The following is a 22,263-nucleotide window of genomic DNA, read 5'->3' as shown; positions in this document are numbered from 1 at the left end:
AATGGAGAGAAATAATTTATTGGCTAAAAAACAAAAATTCAAATATCAATGGAATTATTCACCTTAACGTTAGGACAAGGCCGACAAAGAACACGTAAAGGTGTGTAAAGCATTTTCAGACAATACAAAGTGGCAGAGACGAAAATTTTGACGACATCACAGAATAGATACTGAAGAGAAGACATTTAATTTTACTAAAGATCTTTCAAAATAAATTCCACTTTGATCCAAATACTAAATAATATAAAACCAATACAATTGATTGTAAAAATGTTCTATACTTCTCTACAAAAATTCATAACTTTTAAAATTGAAAAACAAATTGTTTTGAAAGATCTTTCAATAACACTGAACGGTGCAGATACAAAGGCGACAAAAGCTGTGTATCACATCCATCTTGATTGTGACTTATTTTTTAACCCAGCGCATATCTTACTATAATTGATTCAAAAACCACATTCTTTAATGGTTAGTACAATACTAATCCACCTAATTTGCTAATATGTGCAAATTGTAGGTGTAGTTTTGAACTTTCTTTCAACTTTTGTCGGTTTAAGCTCTCTTGTCAGTATGGACAAGGGTACAATCCCGTGGTGTCAGAATGTTTGGCGGGGCACCTACCGGACTGTTGGGGGTGCGGGGCCATGTAGGGCTGCTGTCTGGAGGGTACTCGTCATGCATGCTGTTGATGCTGGCCGCGCCGGGGCTAGGCACCGTGCTCTGGGGTGTGCCAGGGTGGTACAGACCGTCCTTCCTACCCTTGCTGGGGGTGCACGATGGGTCTTCACCTGACGCTGTAAAAATATTACAAATCAAAATGTGAAACACAAAAATTCAAATAATAAATCAGTTTTTCAGGTTAAGCAAGTCTCAGACTTGTGTACAAAATTAACAAGTTTACAATGACTTCACGAAGCTGGAAGAAAACAAGGAGAGAAATGTTAGGAAAATAAAAAAAGGGAAAAAAGATAAGTGTGTGACGTTTGAATATGAAGGAAGATGAGCAATGAAAGGGTAGATGATGAAGGCACCTATTCAAACCCACCAGACCCAGAAATAAATGGAGCAGAATATTGAATGTATGGTGTACCTGCACTGGCGTTGGAGAGGGTTGATTGTTGAGACGCCTCGTCTATAGGAGCACCATCAGGTCCTGTAGTCACCAGAGTCGTAACTGTACCTGCAAACATTTACAAGCTTTAGTACAACTGCTGTGAAGTAGACATTCGATAAGCATATTAGAGTTATAGTGTAACAAATAACTAAATCAAACTATGAACATAGTGGGCTGCTGATGACATTTGTATGTACACACTCTTTAGTCATGTCAAACTGTGAGCCCATAATTATTAAAGAGTATTTTTTATATGGACCATTAACTGTCATAATATGAACTAAAAGTGAAAATTAATCTTCCATTTAGCACACACTATGATAGACTATAACTTGTCTAATTTAAAAAAAATTACTACAGCTAGTTTATTTAGATGTTATGTCTATTTCAGAATCCAATGTCAACGATACAATCTATTATACTTCATTCATCTTAGTGTAACAGTAAGAAAATGTCCAAAACAGTAGGATAATGTAAGACAATAAAAGTATAACAATCAATGAGCAGAAAATAGTTTAGAATCATTTAAATCATTTGACAAAAATTAAATTCAAGAAAAAAATTTAGGTTTCTTATTCAGCAAAACAGAATATTTTTGTTTTAGTTGAAAAATGAATAAAAATTAAGATTTATCATTAAGGGTTGAACATTAATTCATACAATAGATCACAGTTAAAATTTTTTCCAAAGTGGGGGGAAAATACTGACAATATAATTAAAACCCTCAATTTGAATTCAAAACTAGCATCACCACTTCGCACCAACAATTACAATCACAACATAATACTGTCAGAAAAAGACACTAACAAAAATTATAATTTCATAGTAACTAAAATCAAGCAAAATCCCCTCAAAAATGCACAAAAAACAAACCTGAATAAAAAATAATTTTCAATAAAAACTTTTAAATTCACCAGAACTTTTGGAACCATTCACTCAGGCCAACTGCCTCAGAGTGGTTATAAACTGTAGGAGAATCAAAATCAAACAACCCTATATAGATAGAGAATACAACCTCTCTCTCAATAGTTGCCATTATCTAGAGTCATATAAAACCAACAGCCGCTATATCAACCACCCACTATCATTCTGCCAACACAGAACACCACGTACACCTACTGTGGCAGTTCAATATGGGAAATTTAGAAAAAAATACATGTCTGTAATCAAGTAAGTAAATCTTGTTTAAAAACATAGTTTAGTTTTCTGAGTTTTTTATTTAGCCTACATCTACGATGCAATTATTTAGAAGACATTTTAAATGTTTGCACAACCTTACACAGCTCACAAAAATAAAACTATTAAATTTAATTACTTTATGGTAGGTATTAGACTAAAATATAAAATATTATATTCAGTTACAATGTGTCTTGCAATTTATTATTCCGTGACAGTGGCATTACTTATAACCTTCGCATTGTGGGTTTTTTTCCACACAGAACTTGTCCCGAACAAGTCCAGCGTGTATTAAGACAACAACAGTAAGTAATCTCCAAACACTGATAATTCTTAAATTAGTGTTGAGTATGGATATTCTTAATATCTTTGAGTATGGATATAGCTAGAAATTCCATTTCCATGTAAAATTGTACCCAATTTTAGAATAAAAATGAACAAAGTTAAATTGAGCCGACAGACTGAGCTGGATGATAATTACTAATTTTTGTCAAGTCAACTTTTTAACCACGTCAAACTGATGGGACAACTGGTTTTAAACTATTGCATATTTTTTGAAGAGTTATTTAATATTTAGCATCCCGTAATGTTGTTTAAAATACCAGTGATCGTAGTTTAAATATCTAGGTCCCTTTGAGATTAGAAATTTTGTTTGTAGTTTGGTAAGGGAGTCCTTGAAGGCTAACGGTTTTCTTGGATTTGCCTGCCATAAGAGCAATGTTGATTTCAAACAACTGCCGAAGAGTATGACGCTAAGGCAAGGGTATCAATACGTACATTTGACTTACTGCCGGCCATTTTACTATACACAAAGGGTATTGACACGTAAGTTTGATGTATGCGTTCCAAGAAACCAACTAGCAAGGACATAAAGAAACACACTACGACCCAACCAAGGCAGCCATAACAAGACAAATGACAGCTGAGAGCATTGCTGAAAGGAGGGTAGCGTCAGTTGAGGGGGTGGGACGCTAAAAATAATTCGCCCTACATCAAATTTACGTGCCATCTAGGGTTTGAGTTAGCCTGCCTAGGCTCCAAAGACTCTGAATGGATGCATGCAACTTTTCTCACCAGATGCAGTGGTGGTGATGCCGTTGTCGTGCAGATCCGAAGGCGCAGTGGTGGGGGGAGTGGAGGCTGGAGGTGGAGGCATGGGCCCGTCATGTTGACTCATATGACTGTTGGGAGGCCCCATGCTAGGAGGGCCCATGGGGTGGTGGTGAGGGGGCCCCATACCCAGGCCCCCGGCGTTGTTAGGGTAGCTACCCGGACTGGGCGGCATCCCGCTCCCTGCGTTTCCATAAGCTGCTTTGTGCTGTGAACAAAATTGTCATTGTGTAATGTAATAAAATGAATCCCACAGAAGAATGATTGAGGTTTACTGTATAGTTAAAATGCATACATATTGCAAATTGGGAATAAAAATGGGCCAGGTCTCAACGAACAAAAGTACAATATGAATGCTGTGTTGCTTCAGATACTGTAGTTATTTTATTGCATTATACGTTTTGCTGTAATAAGGACACCTACATTAACCTTTGGTCAAATGTTTTCGATAAGTACAAATAGTTATAGCTATCTCTAAGTTAGATGACATGATTCACATTAGACTCAAACATTTTAAATTTAAAGTTAATTTGTGTCATGTGGATAGCTTTCAAATGATGCACATGTTAAAAACTTTAAACAGGTTTTAAACTTGACACTACCATCTTGTGGCTGTTTGGACTCTTTCCCATCCAGGTAAGGTTATAATACCGTATTCTACATCCTTAATAATTGTAAAGTTTAGTGACTTTATTTAGAAAATAACAAGGAAAGTTTTAATCCGTCACTGCACATAGTTAATGTTTAACAAACACATGATAAGCTATTATATGGCCGAATGACTAACTTTACTCAAGGGGTTCATTACTTAATTTTAAACTAATTCCTGGCAATTATCTCCTGCATAAAAATCGTGAACTAAATATTTGCTGTTGTTACATTTACCTACATTTTTAAAATCTAGGCCTAAAGCCACCATTGCTAAATAATGTAATTCAGTAGAACCGAAATTAGGTTAACCGAAACAGCTTCCATAAAATATTACAGGGCTAAAATATAAGTAATACGTAATGCAAAATGCTTTAGTAACTTCAGTTGTTTAGTTTAAAGTATTTTCTAACCCAATTTTCATTTCTGTTACTGCAATAAAACACAGTAGGCCTATTATATAGTGTATTATATAGACATTGTTTTAAATTCATTTTTCTTAAACACTGTGGTAATACAAAGGCAATTTTTAGCATTTGACAGGTTAACCGAAAAATTGGTTATCCAGAACAGCTCTTCCCCCTTTATTTCGGTTAACCGGGGTTCTACTGTAAGTGGAAAATGAAATACAAGTGTACTGTTGGCCGAGTTACCTGTAGTTGCTGCTTGAGGTAGGCCTGGTGTGGATGTGGAGGTGTGTGTGACCGAGGAGAGTTGGTGGCAGGCGGAGGTGCGGGGGGAGTGTTGGCGGAGGTAGGCGGGGCAGAGCTGGGTTGTGTTGGTCCTCCTTTGCCAGGTCCCAGGTGGTTCATACCTCCAGGTCCAGGAGACCCAGCTCCCCAACCCTACAAAACACAGACTACATCAGAATCTTGATGAAGATACAAGTAATCGTTTATTTAAAATCGAGGGATTTCATTATGTGTTACAGCCTTTGACTACAGATAGAACTACACCTTCCCTTCCTAGGTTAACGTTGTATATCTAGTGCGGCCTTGGGCTGCCTCAAGTTAGGGTGGCGAGGACTATAGCCAAGTAAGCAAAAATTGACAAAGTTGTTAGCCCATCATCAGAGAGCAATAATAAACCACTCATTTCTGTTGAATACGCTATCTTTAAAAAAGTCAAACCGAGAGGACAACGTATTGTAAAGTACAGTAGACTCCCTCTTATCCGGACTCCTCGGGAATTAGGCCAGTCAAGATAACAGGTTTTCCGGTTAACCCGACGTCCCAATAACTTAATAAAACGGACCGTTTAAATGCATACTGTATACAGTATTTGACTTAAATTTAGGAGAGCATTGTATTTAGACAAGTGATAGCTGGTCTCGAATCTTTCCCATGAGAACAGTCGTTTCAGTACCGCCCACTTCCTGGTGATCTAGTCCGGTTAAACCAATGTGCTGATAAAAATTTTCCAGTTAAAGAGATGTCATTTCCGCCGAGTGTAGTCCGGTTAAACCGATGTCCGGTTAAAAGGTGTCCGGATAAGAGGGAGTCTACTGTATAGCATATTTTATGTTAAATAAAAAATCTGAAAAAAAGGTTAAGAAGAAAAAGAACTACCTTTAGCGCTAGACAAAAAAAAAAAAGGATCATTGACAGTACAACAGGTATTTCAATTTTTTTTTCAAAAAAATGTGATCCAGAGGTTAAACGTGTTTATTTAAAAGAACCATAGACAGTAGCACACTATCAGGGCTTATTTAATTATGTTTTTTTTTTTAAATCCAAATTGATTTACAGATTACCTACCCTTTGGATGTATCCTACATTGGAATACATAAAAAGATTTAGTGCCCTTCGCCTTCATAGATGATCTAAAGCAATTAAGCATCCTGCTTGAACGAACCCTACGTGTGTGAGACACATAACTATTACTGCTATAAAATGTAAGAGTGTTTCCAAAAAGAGTTAATCATTAATAATTGTCGTATGTACCTGAGCGATTGTACATACCTGGTAGCCAGGGAACTGAGAGTGAGGTGTATGGTTGGGCAGAGGTCTCGGAGGGTACTGAGCCCCTGGTGGTAATGCACTGTTGCTCTGCGGCTGACTGCCGTAGCCTTGGTAGCCCTGCGGCCTCGGACCATAGTTGCCTGTGAATCACAACAATAATTAGAAAACTCTGCAGTGCTATGACACTTCAAAGGGTAAATTTAGATACTAACCTGTCCCAGGGTTGGGCCGTGGGACTTCTATGTCCAGAAATAAGTTTCGAAGTTTAAATTCAATTCATGGCAAACGACTCAGACACATACCTCTCGAGGGATTCAATGAAATTGAAAAATGACCTTCACAATTGTATTTGTCTTGAAGTTTGTCATAAAACTTCAGTTGACAATTAATCTCGTTCCAGGTTTTGGCCATGCTGGAATACTGAAAATTATAAATTGCTGAAAGTCTGCTAAAACTACCACTATTGCAGCTCCCAAGTCAGTTGATTGCTACCATTGTCTGCCTATCTCTTCAGACTCTGCCACTTGCTTAGTTTCAGACTCTGCCCAAAGTTAGGTTATCATTCCTGTTTCTGATGATTGCTCCCAACTCTTTTGACTGCTATTTTATATTTAAAAAGGTTTTCAAGAATTTGTTTATAGTTCATTCAACATATAATAATGCGTTATAGAAAGTGCCAGACCAACTAATACCATAGACTAAGCAACACAAGTAGACTCATCATCCCATTGTAAATTTTGAAGCTTATTTTTTGTGTCTAGTTCATGTACACAGTGATCGCTGGGGTGGACAAAATTTTGTTTCTATATTATTTTAGGGTTATTTTCATGATGCTTTACTATTTTGGTTACATAATTAGGAGACCATTTTTTGTTTATGATTATATTGTTTTACTTGCTTAAATGAGGTTTTAAAAATAACAAAGAAACAGATTGTAAACAAAACACAACCTCTACTAGTTGGACATACAAAACTAACCAGAAAATTGGCTTAAGCTGTTCCATAAGGATGACAAATCTACTAAGGGAGTATGCTTTATCTGCGCTAATACCTCATAAGAAGGCTTTTACATAGTTGGTTTGAATTATTTACAATTTTCACTACTTTATCACTGAATCTACTATCCATCACGACAATAAACGTACTTAAGACTCTTTTGATCTCTTCTACTACCAGTTACCATAGTTATTTAATGGAAAAGCCTACCTTGCTGAGGGTAATGCTGCTGGTAGGAGGAGGGAGGGTGGGGAGGCATGGGCTGTCCTCCCATCCCAGGACCTCCCATCTTGTAGTGCATGTGCTGCATGCCTCCTGGTCCTGGGTAGCTGCCTGCAACATCCACTAGACATCAACAATCTAGACATTCAACACAACTGACAACATCTACACATAGAGCCCATCCCAGGACCTCCCATCTTGTAGTGCATGTGCTGCATGCCTCCTGGTCCTGGGTAGTTGCCTGCAACATCCACTAGACATCAACAATCTAGACATTCAACACAACTGACAACATCTACACATAGAGCCCATCCCAGGACCTCCCATCTTGTAGTGCATGTGCTGCATGCCTCCTGGTCCTGGGTAGTTGCCTGCAACATCCACTAGACATCAACAATCTAGACATTCAACACAACTGACAACATCTACACATAGAGCCCATCCCAGGACCTCCCATCTTGTAGTGCATGTGCTGCATGCATCCTGGTCCTGGGTAGTTGCCTGCAACATCCACTAGACATCAACAATCTAGACATTCAACACAACTGACAGCATCTACACATGGAGCCCATCCCAGGACCTCCCATCTTGTAGTGCATGTGCTGCATGCCTCCTGGTCCTGGGTAGTTGCCTGCAACATCCACTAGACATCAACAATCTAGACATTCAACACAACTGACAACATCTACACATAGAGCCCATCCCAGGACCTCCCATCTTGTAGTGCATGTGCTGCATGCCTCCTGGTCCTGGGTAGTTGCCTGCAACATCCACTAGACATCAACAATCTAGACATTCAACACAACTGACAACATCTACACATGGAGCCCATCCCAAGACCTCCCATCTTGTAGTGCATGTGCTGCATGCCTCCTGGTCCTGGGTAGTTGCCTGCAACATCCACTAGACATCAACAATCTAGACATTCAACACAACTGACAACATCTACACATAGAGCCCATCCCAGGACCTCCCATCTTGTAGTGCATGTGCTGCATGCCTCCTGGTCCTGGGTAGTTGCCTGCAACATCCACTAGACATCAACAATCTAGACATTCAACACAACTGACAACATCTACACATGGAGCCCATCCCAAGATTCAACACTAATCGCTGGGTGTCTAGGACAAATTCCAACACCACCCTCTCGTCCTCAATATACTACAACACACTCACGGTGGAGACCCTGTGCCATGTGAGATAATAACTTCCGCAACAGTGTTTGCCGTTCGACTCTTCCTTGCCATCACAAGTATATTTCCTTAGCCATACATATACACACGCACAACGTCCTAGAGCTGAAAAAAGAGGGTCGTCCCATCAGCAAGTTTCCTCTTTCCCTTACTTCCCTGTGATCTATCCTGGATTTACTCATCCTGTTGGCATCCATCCAAATTGTTCATTCCAAAGCTTTGCTACAGACAGGTAGACCAACATGAGTTGCACACTAGACCTAACAAAGGCATGATTCAATCTTCAGAGCTGTCTCCAGGCTGGGGAAGACAACATCTTAAGACAACTCAACCATTAATCAGACCTGATGACCAATTGCAATAGGCCTTTGATAGGCCCTAACCACAAACATGTTTAAGGTAAACAGAACACTTGCTTATGGGACGACTGTGGACTTTCATCTCTAGAATGTTGTGCAGGAAATATATTTGTGACAAGCAACGAAAACCTGCAGCGGCGAGCACTGTGCAAAAATTTCAAACAGGGCAAAAGGTATTCCTCCACTGTGAGCGTTGTAGCACATGAGGGCGAGGGGGCCATGATGGGCTTTCCTCCGGACACCAGCGATTAGTGCTAGACACCACTGAAGTGTACCATTGAATGTTACCTCTGTACCTTTCTACTTTTCGGTGCCCTAACAAAGTAAGTTGCAACACTTGACGGATAGTTTTTAACCATTCTTGTCAAGTCGTAATTATAATACAGTACTTGCAAAAAGAGTTGTAAGTGAAGGTTAGGTCATAATCCTCATTACAGTTAGGGTTGTTTACGACAAGCAGCATGATAGTTACCCTGATTGGAGACGGGTGAGTGACTGATGCGTGCCGGGGGTTGACCAGGCGCTGAACCTCCGTCAGACTGGCTAGACGACGGCCGCGGCGGCATCGGAATGTTTTGTTGTTGACCTGTAATACAACATAACGTTAGTGAAACTGAAATTAAATTATAAAAATGTATTTTTAAACGTGGATTTAAAAGGTTTTTGGTACTCCCAACAAGACTAGTGGTGATACGAACTTAACTATTCACATACTCCAAATTTTCCTTGAGATGACAGTCAAACAGAAGTTTCAATTTCATTGTTTATCATTTGCTGAACAAGCCTCATACAATAAATAAATGAAAATAATGCTACTATTATGCCTAATTCAAATTTTCCTTAAAATCATAAACAAGACAAAAAATAGTGGTTCTCGAGTATCCCCCTTCTCTGACTTCTCAAATCAAGAATGATGAAACGAATTAGATACAATATTATGAAAGAAGCATATGAATGTAGGAAAGAGAAAATAGTCATAACGTACTACAACACCTAACTACTAAATCACAAGTTACAAATTTAAAATGTACAAATAAAAAAAAACTGAAAGAAACTGTTTTACACAAAATCATTGATAGCCACAACAAAGCCAAAGAATGTGACCCCAATAAAGACCTGACCAACTGTCCAAGAATTTAAAGGTAACAAGTGTCACTGATTATTCTTAAAGTGGATAGACTGGTACAGTTTGGGCTGGAGTTCCCCTTTAGTCAAAGCAACAATGCACTACCCACCCCCAGGTCCCAAATCAAACTGCAAGAGAACATGAATCTTTCTCTCTCTCTCACTCCCCCTTCCCCCCAACCACTCATCCCTTTCCAACTATTACTACACCCTTCATTCATAAAAATCTGATGCTGATAACACAGCTTGACCCTAAATAAACATGTTTCAACTGATTCTGAAAATGGGGAATTTTTACAAAAAATTAAAATGTTTATGGTGAGAACTGATTGGGAAGAACATTTACAAATGGTTAGGAATTTTTAAGCCCATGAAATGTAAGGATTTTTTTTATAAAGGTTTAAGTAAAAAGAGTCACAGTACAATGATCCCCCGAATCATTCATATTTCATAAAAGTATTTTATAACAGTGTCCATTTAGTGTGTTGGAAGTTTCAATTTGAATATGCTATGAAATGTTTTGTTAGGACAGTTGCAACATTTTCAAGGGTGTAAACAACTGATAACTATTTGGAATTTCCACAAACTATTGGAAATGTTTTGTTAGGTCAGTTGCAACATTTTCAAGGGTAAACAACTTAATAACTATTTAGGATTTCTACAAACTAACTGCTAAGCCTTATTTCCATAGCCTGTTACAATATTTAAAATAGTTATTTAGACATAATCTCACCTATTTTTACAAGTGGGCAAGGTTCTTAAGCAGTTACAAGTTAAAGGGGTATTTTTAAGAAGGCTGGGAAGGCTGCCAGTATTAACATATTCCATAAGCAAATGAAGTTGATGTACATCACTGTTAGCTTGTATCAGCCTTATCCCGTCTTATCAGTGACTTAACTTTACAGGTGGACTGCAGTTGCACTGGTCAGTTTAGTTTGGGTTTGTAGGTAAGGTTGATTTAGGTTGGGTTAAGTTATGTTAGGTAACAACGAATATTGGGCAACCAAAATAGTGCATCAATCAATCAGTATAAGTAGCCTCGCCTTACATAAAGGAAAAGATATTCTAAATACCCCCGCCGCAGCAAACCTGCAGACTAAGCGAATTTCCATATACACAGCTGGAATTCCACTAAATTGTTCCCTTAAAATTGTCAGATTTATTTCCTATTTAAACATCATTAATATTAATTAGTACTTAAGTTTGCTGCTACAGGGAAGAAAATAGGGGGGTTTTATTGGAATATTAATAGCTCAGTATGAAGTAAACAAAATTTCAAAATTTCATTAATATATGTCCATTCACAAGCAAGCTACAACACTGTATTTATTCTCCATAAGAATAACATGGTAATTTTAAATTTACATTATGTTGTGATTTTTCCGTAACCGTTAGGCATGCAACAATGCTTCAATATACAAAATTATTTGTTTTTTTTGAGCTCTACAAAATGGTTTAGAAAGAAATTGCAAAATTTTATGTTTTCAGGGTGAAAAATTAGAAAAACCCATTTTTACCCCATAACACCCCCCATAAACCCCCGTTCCCATAGTCCAATCATGCTGGTTTGAGAACTCGTTTGAATAAATGTAGGTTTACATGTTTATACCAAATTTCATCAAAATCGGATCATTTTTGCTCGAGTTATCGCGCTAACGGACACATATATAAATATATATAGATATATAAATTTGAACGGATGGTGTTTTTGGCCTCTGGGGACCTCAAAACGAACAAATAAATCGGTCCCGGGTCCAGGTCTTACCATGAGACCTACGGTAATAGCTTATTCCCTATATGGGAAATTCGCTAAAAGATCAACACCAGAACAACATGAAGCCTACCAAAGGTGGGCAGGTAAACAGCTCACATAAATACAGGGTATTCCATAGATAAAGGGCTAAACTCAATTGAGAATATCTGGTCAAAAAAATGTTTTTGGGCAGATTACATTCTTGTTTTTCTTTTTTTATCCTGCCCCATCTATGGAGCCATTTTCCAAAGTTCAACTCATTACTTATGGTGTATGTGTACTGACCACAGACGGCTGGAGACATGGACCTGGACCCGGTAGAGCCTGTGGGCGAAGGTGTCGGCCGCATGCCCTGACTGTTGGGAGTGCCCGGCGCGGGCCCGCTGCTGCTGTCATTGCTGTTCTGGCCTGTCAAGTCCTGCAACAAAACATATCACTACGTTAGAACTACCATAGACAAGTCCCCAGCAAAGCTAGAAGTTACTGATTACATTACACTTACAGTCAATAGTCTGCATGATAGAACTCTCTGCATACTCTACCTCTAACTGGGGACTGACCAATGGGTTTAAGCCTGGGCCAGTCCCAGGTAGACGGAGAGTCAGGATACAGGTTCCATCATACAGACTGTAGTAAAGCCAAGGTATGAAAGTGAAGATTTAGGAGTAGGGTATTGGGTAGTAGACTAAGTCAGGGGAGGAAATTAGAAGTACTCAGCAAATGTACCAAGAAATCGTTTTAATATACTGAAATGTTGTCATCGAGAAGATGGTATGGAAAAAATTGAGGTTTTTGAGGAGATAGTTAAAATGAACTGGATAGGATAGGAGTCTTATATAAATTATCCTTCATCGTACTCTACTATTGTACTGTTGTACAGCCAACTGAAATGAGGGATGGAAATGAAAGAATAGATTTGTAGTGAGTAGAATCGATTGAGATAAGGACGACATGATTTAGTTAAAAGGATGAAATAGATGATTGAGAAAAGATGTATAGAGGCCATAGCAAAAAGGGGAGGCAAGTCTGCTTCTTAGTTATACAAAAACACTGTTACAATAAGTAAAACAGGTGTTCTATTACGTGGAATTAAATAGCTGGTAAAGATTAAATATATGGAATCCAGTATTATCTCAAGATTACATACATATTGCTGAACACAGGTTCATAATTAAGTTAGCACGACTCACATAAATAAGGAAAAACTGGCTTAGCAAGGATAGATCATTTTTACGCTGCATCGCCAAAAGAACATAGGTATCGCAAACCTTCCATGGGTTTTAATAATGATATTGCAAGTTCCTATGGTGGTTTTTTTGGTGGCAATCTCAGTGTTGTGTAAACTACAGAGCCATATAGGGAACTACTCAAAGTAACCATTAACACGTGCCAAACCCTAACACCACTACACACAACACAAACATTGAGGGACTGTAATGACTGCAAAACCAAAGCAGATGAAGAATATTAAAAACGAAATTTGAATGTTACCAAATGGTTGTGGTTATCAATTGCACCTCCTAGAGACAGCATAAATGACCCAAGCATTATACTAACAATAGCCTATCCTAAAAAATTACAGTAGGATATTTTAATTTGTGATACTCGTATGAGGGGTCGTCGGTACTCAGTTGGTGCATGTGATGCCATAAACAGACATAGGGAGCAAATGGTTTAACAGGTTCATAATTTAGGGCAATTTACACCTAGATTTACTCCAAGTGTAAACATGATCAGTAATGAGTTAATTAGCAGCTGTTAGGTAGGCATTGGATGTGAGGGCATGAAATGACAATATTTATTACAGTCCGTCAAACATTCGGTATTCTGTCCCTGGTTGACTCATTGAAAATGGTCTACGAACTAATTTCATTTTGCGTTAGTTAACACGGTGTTAGAATGTTTTTGTGGTATAAAAAACATCTACAAAAAGCATAATTTAGTTTCCGAAACATATCATTCTGATGTATGAAATAATTATTTTAGAAAATACCTTCCACGGTTCGGAAGCATAAAAAACTCTACAAGAAAAAATTCTACAACAAAGAATGTAAGTTTCCCAGTGGGTTCGCGCCAGGCCGGGCGGTATCTGAAGGTTCGATCGACTGACGTTGTTTTCTCGACCAGACCCAGCTGAATAATACACAAATCTAGTGATGTGACGAGTTGAGTTGGCGAGTCGAGTTGACTCGAGTCAAGACCCGAGTCGAGTCAACTCGAGTCAACTCAATTCCAACTCGAGTTCTTTTACGAACTCGTACGGAGATTGCCGAATCTACACGAACTCGTAACGTTACGAGTCCGACTCGCAAAAGCCGAGTCAAGAAACCGAACTCATACGGAGAAAGCCGAACCTTAACGAACTCGGGACGTAACGAGTTGACTCGAGTTTACTCGCACTCGCTTTCGGCCAATAGCGTCACAGCTTTACGAGTCAACTCGCATAGATTCAACGCTATTGGCCGGTACCGAGTCGGCCGACTCGCAAAACTAACGAACTCGTACGGAGAATGCCGAACTCACACGAACTCGGAACGTCTCAAGTCGAGTCGAGTTGACTCGTAAAGCTGACACGCTATTGGCCGGTACCGAGTCGGCCGACTCGCAAAACTAACGAACTCGTACGGAGAATGCCGAACTCACACGAACTCGGAACGTCTCGAGTTGAGTCTGACTCGACTCGTAACTCGAGTTCACGGCAGTTGGCGAGTCGAGTCACTCGAGTCAGGAAAGTACCCGACTCGTCACATCACTACACAAATCACCGTCAAAGTGCCGGGGGGAGGGCGGGGGGCAGCGAGGGGAGGGGATATAGGGAAAGTGATGTCATTAAAATCAGACACTACGGCTCAACTCGGCTTCTACACTCCATTTCACATCCATCTCACCTTACCCGATGAGGATAAACATTTTTTACAATTTCCGTCAATTTTCGCCGTTTCAAAACGCTACATAATATTACTCGAGTACTGTACAAGGTTCCTCCCCCGCTCGACAACTTGGACCGGCCCGACTCGGCACAGCGTCTCCTATATAACCTCGCGTCGAGGAGGCGCGTGAGGTACGGTCGCCGCGCCGCTGCCGACACCAGCTACTAACCGGCCGATAAATCGCTTCACAAACACCTGTATTATTAGCTTACTCGCTCATTTCACTGAAACAGCTGTTGGGCTAATTCCCCCCCCCCTCCGGGTCCACGTTATTGTGACAGCTCCGGTGTAAATCAGCCACGGAATGTTGAATGTTCTCGGATGAATGGGAATGTTTATTGTTTACCTCCGCACCTACTACAGCGTTGATGTTTGTTATCTTATCTAATTGATTGTCACGGCCAAACATGTGTGAATGAAATGCGGAGTGACGAAACCACTAACAGATCAATGATCGAACGTGAGCGAGATCGAGAATCGAAGACTGCCTAGTGGAGTTGGAAGTATGTTTTCATGTTATACAGTATACGTTCCTGTTATTCAGCGTAGTGTGGGTGTGTTATACTTTATAATAAGGTACTGTACTGCAAAATAAAAATACACACAATTCAATTTTAAAGGTTGTATAGGGTAATTCAATAGTTTTCACTGTACCCCAATTAAAAACTTGCCCAGCAATAAATAAGCTGATAAAAGAATGTTTTCATCAGACAAATTTCCAAAACTATCAGAATTATTCACATTGAGTGCTGAAACAATATTTCGATAGAGGATCAGAATTCCATCCCAAATACGGGTTAGTGTTCCTGTAGGATATAAATATGAACGTTTTTGGATTTTCACAAACTGCCGTCTCTATATAAGCACTATAGGTACGAAAATATTGGCATTTTATCGATTACAAGAAAATAAAAAAAATGTAAGAATATGGAATGCAAATTTTAGGGACGATGTGAGAGTCTTGGAGATCGAGGGGTATTTTGAAAGATTTGATCTTGGAAACATTTGAAGGAGTTAAAGTAGAACTAACTGGGATTGCAATACGGAAATCCCGACATGTCTGTGATTGTAGTGTAATCGTATAACGGATAAAAATGGGATGTAACACGGATAATCGTAGTTTTCTACAAAAATACAGAATATCCTTCATCGTATACTGCACAAACTATAGCAAATAAATAGCCTTCAACCTCCATCATTTGACGATTCATGTTCTGAAGCAGGTCTGCAGCATCGCATCCAGCGGACCAAGACTGAAATGCCGTTCATCAGGCAAAGAAAATCCCGCTGGCTGTCAGTATATCCCGCGTACACTCAATAAAATTTTCCCTCATTCCACATGAATTCAATTGAACATTATTGCTTCTTTTTCGTAAGCTGAATTTTGTTGATACAACTGTTTGAACTATTTTTAAAAAGTGACTCTCAAAATTATATGCAACAATTAATTTTCAAAGCTTATTGCTATAAGATCCAATAATTAGCTTAGATGGAATACAGGACAATCAGTACAAGAAAACAAATAAAAAAATAGCTGTTTAAAAATCCCGTTTTCTGGATGAAACTCCCGCGTGTGGAACCATTGAATATGGATTGTTATCGGTATATTGAATATCGACAGGAAGTTGCAACCGAGTCTCCATTTCGCTCCGGCGTGATCGTCAGCGATAAGTGCAAAACTGTCGATTATGCCAATGGATCGTTTGGACGGAATGCTCTCAGAGTGGTGATCAGAATGTGAAATGGGTAAAGTCTCATCTGAAGAGATCCGCTATCCAGTATCGTATACTAGTGATGATCTATACATGTTTAGCCTATCCTAACCTAATTCAGCCTAAAACCTGACTAAAACAAGATTAAATTAATAAAATCTGCTAAAGATTAGGTAAGAAAAACGATGACTCAGACAGAAAAAGTTGGAGTGTCGATTCTAGGAACGATGTATACTACTATGTTTTATATCGTTGACTGAAGTTTAAATGACAAAAGCTCGGCGAGGATTGAGGCTTTTCACAACGAACACTCAAAGTAGAATTGTAAGCGGAATATGAATGCAGTCCTGTACAAGTGTGAAATGAAAGTAACTCTTTGTACAGCTCTATTGACTCAAAGGTTCTTTATTTTGGATTGGATCAATACATAGAACCCCATGATATACAGGGTGTTTCTTTAGTGGATTTAGTTTTAAGTGAGCGGTGTTTTAAGTTTATAGTACTGCTTCACACTACATTTTCTCCTAAATCACGAATACATCAAATAAGAATAGTGATCGTTTGATTCTACAAGCCAATAACTGTTCCATGCGAACAGCAATCTCATCAACAGCGAATCGAGCGAGTCTTCAGTAGTGGAAGCCATGTTGGATTTTTTCCCCATAAGAACAATGTTAAACATTACATCATTTGTGGACACGTAACGGCGTTATTTGTTAAGATATAGCTTTGAAATTTATAATTTGTAGTTTTAACATAATATACTCGTGACTGAGGTTTTTGAATTTCGAAAATCCATTTTCATTTCCTTTCAATAATTAGCTTAATTTTAAGCTAATTAATAATCAATTATTCATTATAAAAATTAAAAATTGTGAAATAAAAAACGTCAATCTCTAGAGGACCGCAATTCCTCAAATTTAACTCCTTATCCATAGTTATATGACAATTTGCTGATGAGATATTTGGACCCAAAGTTAACATTGTTCTTATGGGGAAGAAATCCAACATGGCTTCCACTACGGAAGACTCTTAAGATCATTTTGAAGCGCCTTCAACTTTTACGGAGAAACTCAGGTCAACTCATCAGAAGACCGGCTCAGGTAATCAACCATTCCAAGAACTCAACAAATTCTCTGGGTAGCCGAGGAATTGGGTGGCTCCCATTCATTCATATCTGAAAGTTTGTTCCATTCCGTACAGGATTGACTCTATTCTCAGATGCCAATTATTGTCATGGGACTACCACATATTGACCATTAACACGATTTTGTCTGGATCGACAAGTAAATTATACTTTTCGAAAGCTCCAGTACTCCGATTCTAATGATCATCGCTAACCTCGAATGCCAATAAGATATCACTTAACGATCTGACACAGGGTCTATGTAAAAAACCGCAAACAAAAACACCAATTAGTAAACTCCCCTTTGCGGATGAATAAATCATCCAAGCAGGCGCTTGTGCCAGAGAGGGTAGCGGTGGCACCATCACCTGTGACCGGTGTGTGGCAGGTGGCTTGTGTTGTGTGGCACCTGCTACTGTTACTGACACTGGCTGTGTCTTCCACAGGTGAAACGGACCCTTTACACAAACACCCTACAAGGCAACTGACCTCTTAGTACACCAGGAGGTTGTATGGCGAAGTGACGATGGATGCAAGGCACATCGCGAGAATTGAGTAAGTAGTTAGCTCAGAAATTGCTAGATGAAAGAAAGGCTTGTCGTAGGGATTTTAGAAGAATTGACTAGTTGCCATGTATTTCGACGAAATGATTGATTGAATCGTCTGTTCGGAAAAGTAAAGTTGCACTCACATAAACGGTGGTCCAACACAAGAAGCTGAGGTATTGCTTCGTCCAAGGCATATCGGAGAAGTTTAAGAAGAAATTGAAGGGCTGTTATGATTTTTGACGAAATGTTTCATTAATTTGTCTTCAAAGTCTATTTGCGCTCAATCATCAACGGTGGTCTTACGTAGAAAGCTGCCGAGGAAAAAAATCACAAAAACGAATCAGAAACAACACAAAACACGCCATGCTTGATCGAATTCCTCATCTTCAGAAACCAGTTACCGGTACCGACTAGGCTATTTATTTAAGAAGCGAGCACTACCAAAAGGAACAGTTAAAATGCAATACAGTATTCCAAAATCTAGCTCAAAACTAGATTCAATCATGCATTGTGAAACTCAAATACGAAGTATACACATTGCACAAGGTCACAAGGATGAGTAGAATTAAATGCATTATCCACTAAGACCAGCTAAGAAACGTTAGTAATTATTGCGAAACTCGAATTCTAAGAATGACACAGAACACACTAAATACATCCCACAATTGTTCTCCCCTAAACACCAATTAACAAGGAACCACAAATATAGGTACATTACCCAACACCCATTGACTTGAAATAATCTCTAAACAAAAACGAAGAGATATTGTCCAGGCCACCATGGTCGTCGTAGTCAAGGTCATAGGTTCAACCAGGGAATCCCGGCAATGCAGACGTGGGGGGAGTGTATTGTCAAAGAGAGAAAGAGAGAGTGGGGGAGGTAATGATTTGGCCGCAGTCTAGTGTCAAGTTGTAGATCTGGTCCACGTGGTCTAGCCCGAGGTCAATGACAGATAGCGCGACCTTTGACAACCTAGACTTCACGCATCATCACTGTCCACTACCTGTCGTCTGCTGCCAACGGTGGATGACAGTGTTGGACCCACGTCTATCCTTGTCACTTTGGTAAAGGCTTGCAACTACGTCTATCCTTGTCAATTTGGTAAAGGCTTGCAACTACGTCTATCCTTGTCCTTGTCATTTTGGTAAAGACTTGCAACTACGTCTATCCTTGTCCTTGTCATTTTGGTAAAGACTTGCAGCTACGTCTATCTTTGTCACTTTGGTAAAGACTTGCAACTAAAATCGATCCTTGACATTTTGGAAAAGAATTGCAATTACGTCTATCCTTGTCACTTTGGTAAAGAACTGCAAACACCGAGGTGTCTCCAGAGTTGTATCCAATACTTCACTCTGACACTCCTAGATGAACAAATTTCTACAGCACTGACCGATAGAGACCGTAGAGACCATGCGGTGGAAAATTTTATTGGATCCGATACCAGTCCACGTCTTGTCTCTCCGTCGTACAGATTTAGGCAAAACTACAAGAATTGCGAACACCGAGGCACCCCTCAAGGTAGTGCCTTCGGTCAGGCATCTTCCACTGACATTTCCAAAGGTAAAGCCTTGGTCTATCACACATGATAACAAACCACGAATCTGACTAATCTGGCATGGCACAATTCAGCACGATGCAGTCTAGTAGAAACTTACTTAAGTAGATTTTGCTGATGGATACTGTAAATTTTACGATGTATCAACTGGCCTCAAATCCTGATTTCATGACTGAAAAACTGACTCATAAAGTCACAAGTCACACTTGGAGATAAGTACAGTCCTATTCAAAATTCTTTGAAATAAACTTGAAAATGGGATTACTTTCTCGCCTTTTGAAGTCTTGTCACCTTCTGTTCAGCTACAAGATCTTATCTATCCTCAATTTTCACGATATGGCAGCAAAAGAAGCTTCTGAAGCACCTCAAGGAAGAAAATTACAAAGAAATCCGAAATGTAACAGTAAATTCTATTTGTTCCTTAAACGCTACAAATATGCTAAGAAAGAGCACAACGAATATTTGCCGATCGCTGATTTACTGCTTGGTCTACAAAATGCGCAAGCTTGAGGATCGTCAGTTCTTTCCTAGATGTCCAGAGACTTCACCTCTTTGATACATTTACTTGACAGCACGAGAACGATTGATGGATTCCGAGCCACCGGAACTCGTCAGACCGCAACTATCTCAGTCTATTATCTCATATCGGTCTGATTACAGTATTACACATTACGATGTTGATAACGAGGAGATGGCGTGAGAGATGCGACTTGGCTGGAACACAGTCTACAACACTGTGGCTATGCTGTAATCATACACTCATTATCAGTGATACGGCGTATCTACACGTTATCACTGATAATGTGTGTCTACACGTTTGATAGATAGATATCTCACAACACAAGATGAAGGTGTTTATAGTAGACTGATAATGCAACAGGGAACTAACTAAAAAAAAAAATTGGAACCTTATAAGATGTTCGTACCCAACATATACTTAAGATCTAATAATCTTTTGCTGTGTGTAAATTTATTTAAAGGTATCATGGAAAAAATTGTAAATAGCGACTCAAGTTTAGTTCATGGAAAAGAGGTTATCTAAAAAAAATCAGACGTATGGCATTTTCTTAAGAACGAAGTACCGTCAGGGTTAAACGTATGTTAATCAAACATTTGTATTGATTTCAAATTTATAAGGTAAATTATAAATTAACATTTTGATCATTTTAACGACTACCGACAGCATTTTTAGAGTTTCAAAAAAGGGCTATAAGTGGAAGAGCGAAAACTAACCCCCTCTTAAAATCACCTTTCGATGGTCTCATTAAATTGGCTGAAGAACAAATACTTATAGAATAACTTACACGGCTCCAAACTGCATCAAAATCTGAGAAAATATTTACGATGACTTAAATCAAGCCTACTGTAAATCTCACACACGATGTTACAGTATAAGGCAATTGGTTTATGTACGGTATTATTTTTTGCTTCACTGACTTGCCGTGACGGTTGTTTATTTCTCCTAATTATTTATAGTAGCCTAATTAGATTTAGTAGACAACAACATAAAATATCGTTCAAAAATTTGGAAGAAATTTAAAATAAAGAATCGGCTAAACGTTGGGAGCGACGACTTGGTGAAACCAAACTAAAAATATACATTTTAGTACTAGTAGAAATATCTTTAATTGATGATGCAAGCAATCCAAAGGCTAAAATGATTAATAGAAATGTCTACTCTTTAATCTGCGGTTATAGTGTGGTAGGTAATGTATATTTACTACATACCTATTTCATTATCCTAGCTAAACTATGAAACCTACAAAAATGTTTACATAAAGGAGTTTTTTTTTTTTTTTTATTAAACTTTAGTTGTACTTGAATTGAATTGAATTTAGAGGCAGCAAGGGAAGAAGTAAAAACAACCAAATTACTGCCTATCATGAAAAAACAAACACAGAAATTGTATAGGCCTAATATGTCAGATTTCTAAAGCTTAGCGTTAATGAATTCCAATCTATTATTTTTTTTAAACAAGCATCTATACCTAATATTTGGACATTAAACATAATAAATTGGTCAATTCCAACAATTTAAATTAAAAGAACGATTCTACATCAAATTATTAAATTTAATAAAATATTATAAATTTCTTATCACATTTATTTATAATAAAATCCGCACCAGGCTCAATAAAAAATAATAAATATGTTGGGGAACGTGGTAATTCAATTATGTAACGAATTTTAAATGCTAGCCTCCGGAAATGTGTTGCATTCATTTATTTCTAGAAAAATTGAAACACTGTCCGAAAACCAAAGCCTCTACGACGAATGTTCAAATATTACGATGAATAAACAAACTGATATGATAAAATATAAATGTAATGTAACAAATTAATAAGTACTTCGTTAATTGAGGGTAATGGCTCAATAAAAAATAATAAATATGTTGGGGAACGTGGTAATTCAATTATGTAACGAATTTTAAATGCTAGCCTCCGGAAATGTGTTGCATTCATTTATTTCTAGAAAAATTGAAACACTGTCCGAAAACCAAAGCCTCTACGATGAATGTTCAAATATTACGATGAATAAACAAACTGATATGATAAAATATAAATGTAATGTAACAAATTAATAAGTACTTCGTTAATTGAGGGTAATAAACTCAATAAGTCAATGAGAAAAGCTCTTATAATAATATCAAAGAAAAAGAGGGATGATTAATGTATACGCCCAGTGTGAAACCGTACGGGAGGTCTCCGTGAAAACTGATGGAACGACCAACCACC

The 22,263-nt window shown here is 38.4% G+C and overlaps 1 protein-coding gene across 11 annotated transcripts in view; it reads right to left on the bottom strand.

Moving 5' to 3' along the window:
- Positions 1 to 22,263, bottom strand: part of LOC128991568 (trithorax group protein osa-like) — a 90,746-nt gene that overhangs the window by 22,995 nt on the left and 45,488 nt on the right. For 10 of the 11 annotated variants that reach the window (XM_054414568.1, XM_054414579.1, XM_054414578.1 and 7 more), the window contains exons 5-12: positions 11,943 to 12,075; positions 9,252 to 9,365; positions 7,216 to 7,350; positions 6,010 to 6,149; positions 4,702 to 4,893; positions 3,365 to 3,608; positions 1,091 to 1,180; positions 622 to 794 (exon numbers count right to left, since the gene is read on the bottom strand). In XM_054414568.1, the coding sequence (XP_054270543.1) occupies positions 622 to 794; positions 1,091 to 1,180; positions 3,365 to 3,608; positions 4,702 to 4,893; positions 6,010 to 6,149; positions 7,216 to 7,350; positions 9,252 to 9,365; positions 11,943 to 12,075 (1,221 nt within the window). The remainder of the gene's footprint in view (positions 1 to 621; positions 795 to 1,090; positions 1,181 to 3,364; positions 3,609 to 4,701; positions 4,894 to 6,009; positions 6,150 to 7,215; positions 7,351 to 9,251; positions 9,366 to 11,942; positions 12,076 to 22,263) is intronic. The other variant, XM_054414571.1, reaches the window with a different exon arrangement.

This window comes from Macrosteles quadrilineatus, unplaced genomic scaffold (genome assembly GCF_028750875.1).
Source record: "Macrosteles quadrilineatus isolate MER2022 unplaced genomic scaffold, UCM_ALF_1.0 Scaffold_4__1_contigs__length_99947679, whole genome shotgun sequence".
Classification (NCBI taxonomy): Eukaryota; Metazoa; Arthropoda; class Insecta; order Hemiptera; family Cicadellidae; genus Macrosteles; species Macrosteles quadrilineatus.
The sequence above is the reverse complement of the archived record's forward strand: the minus strand, read 5'-3'. Positions and strand labels throughout refer to the sequence as shown.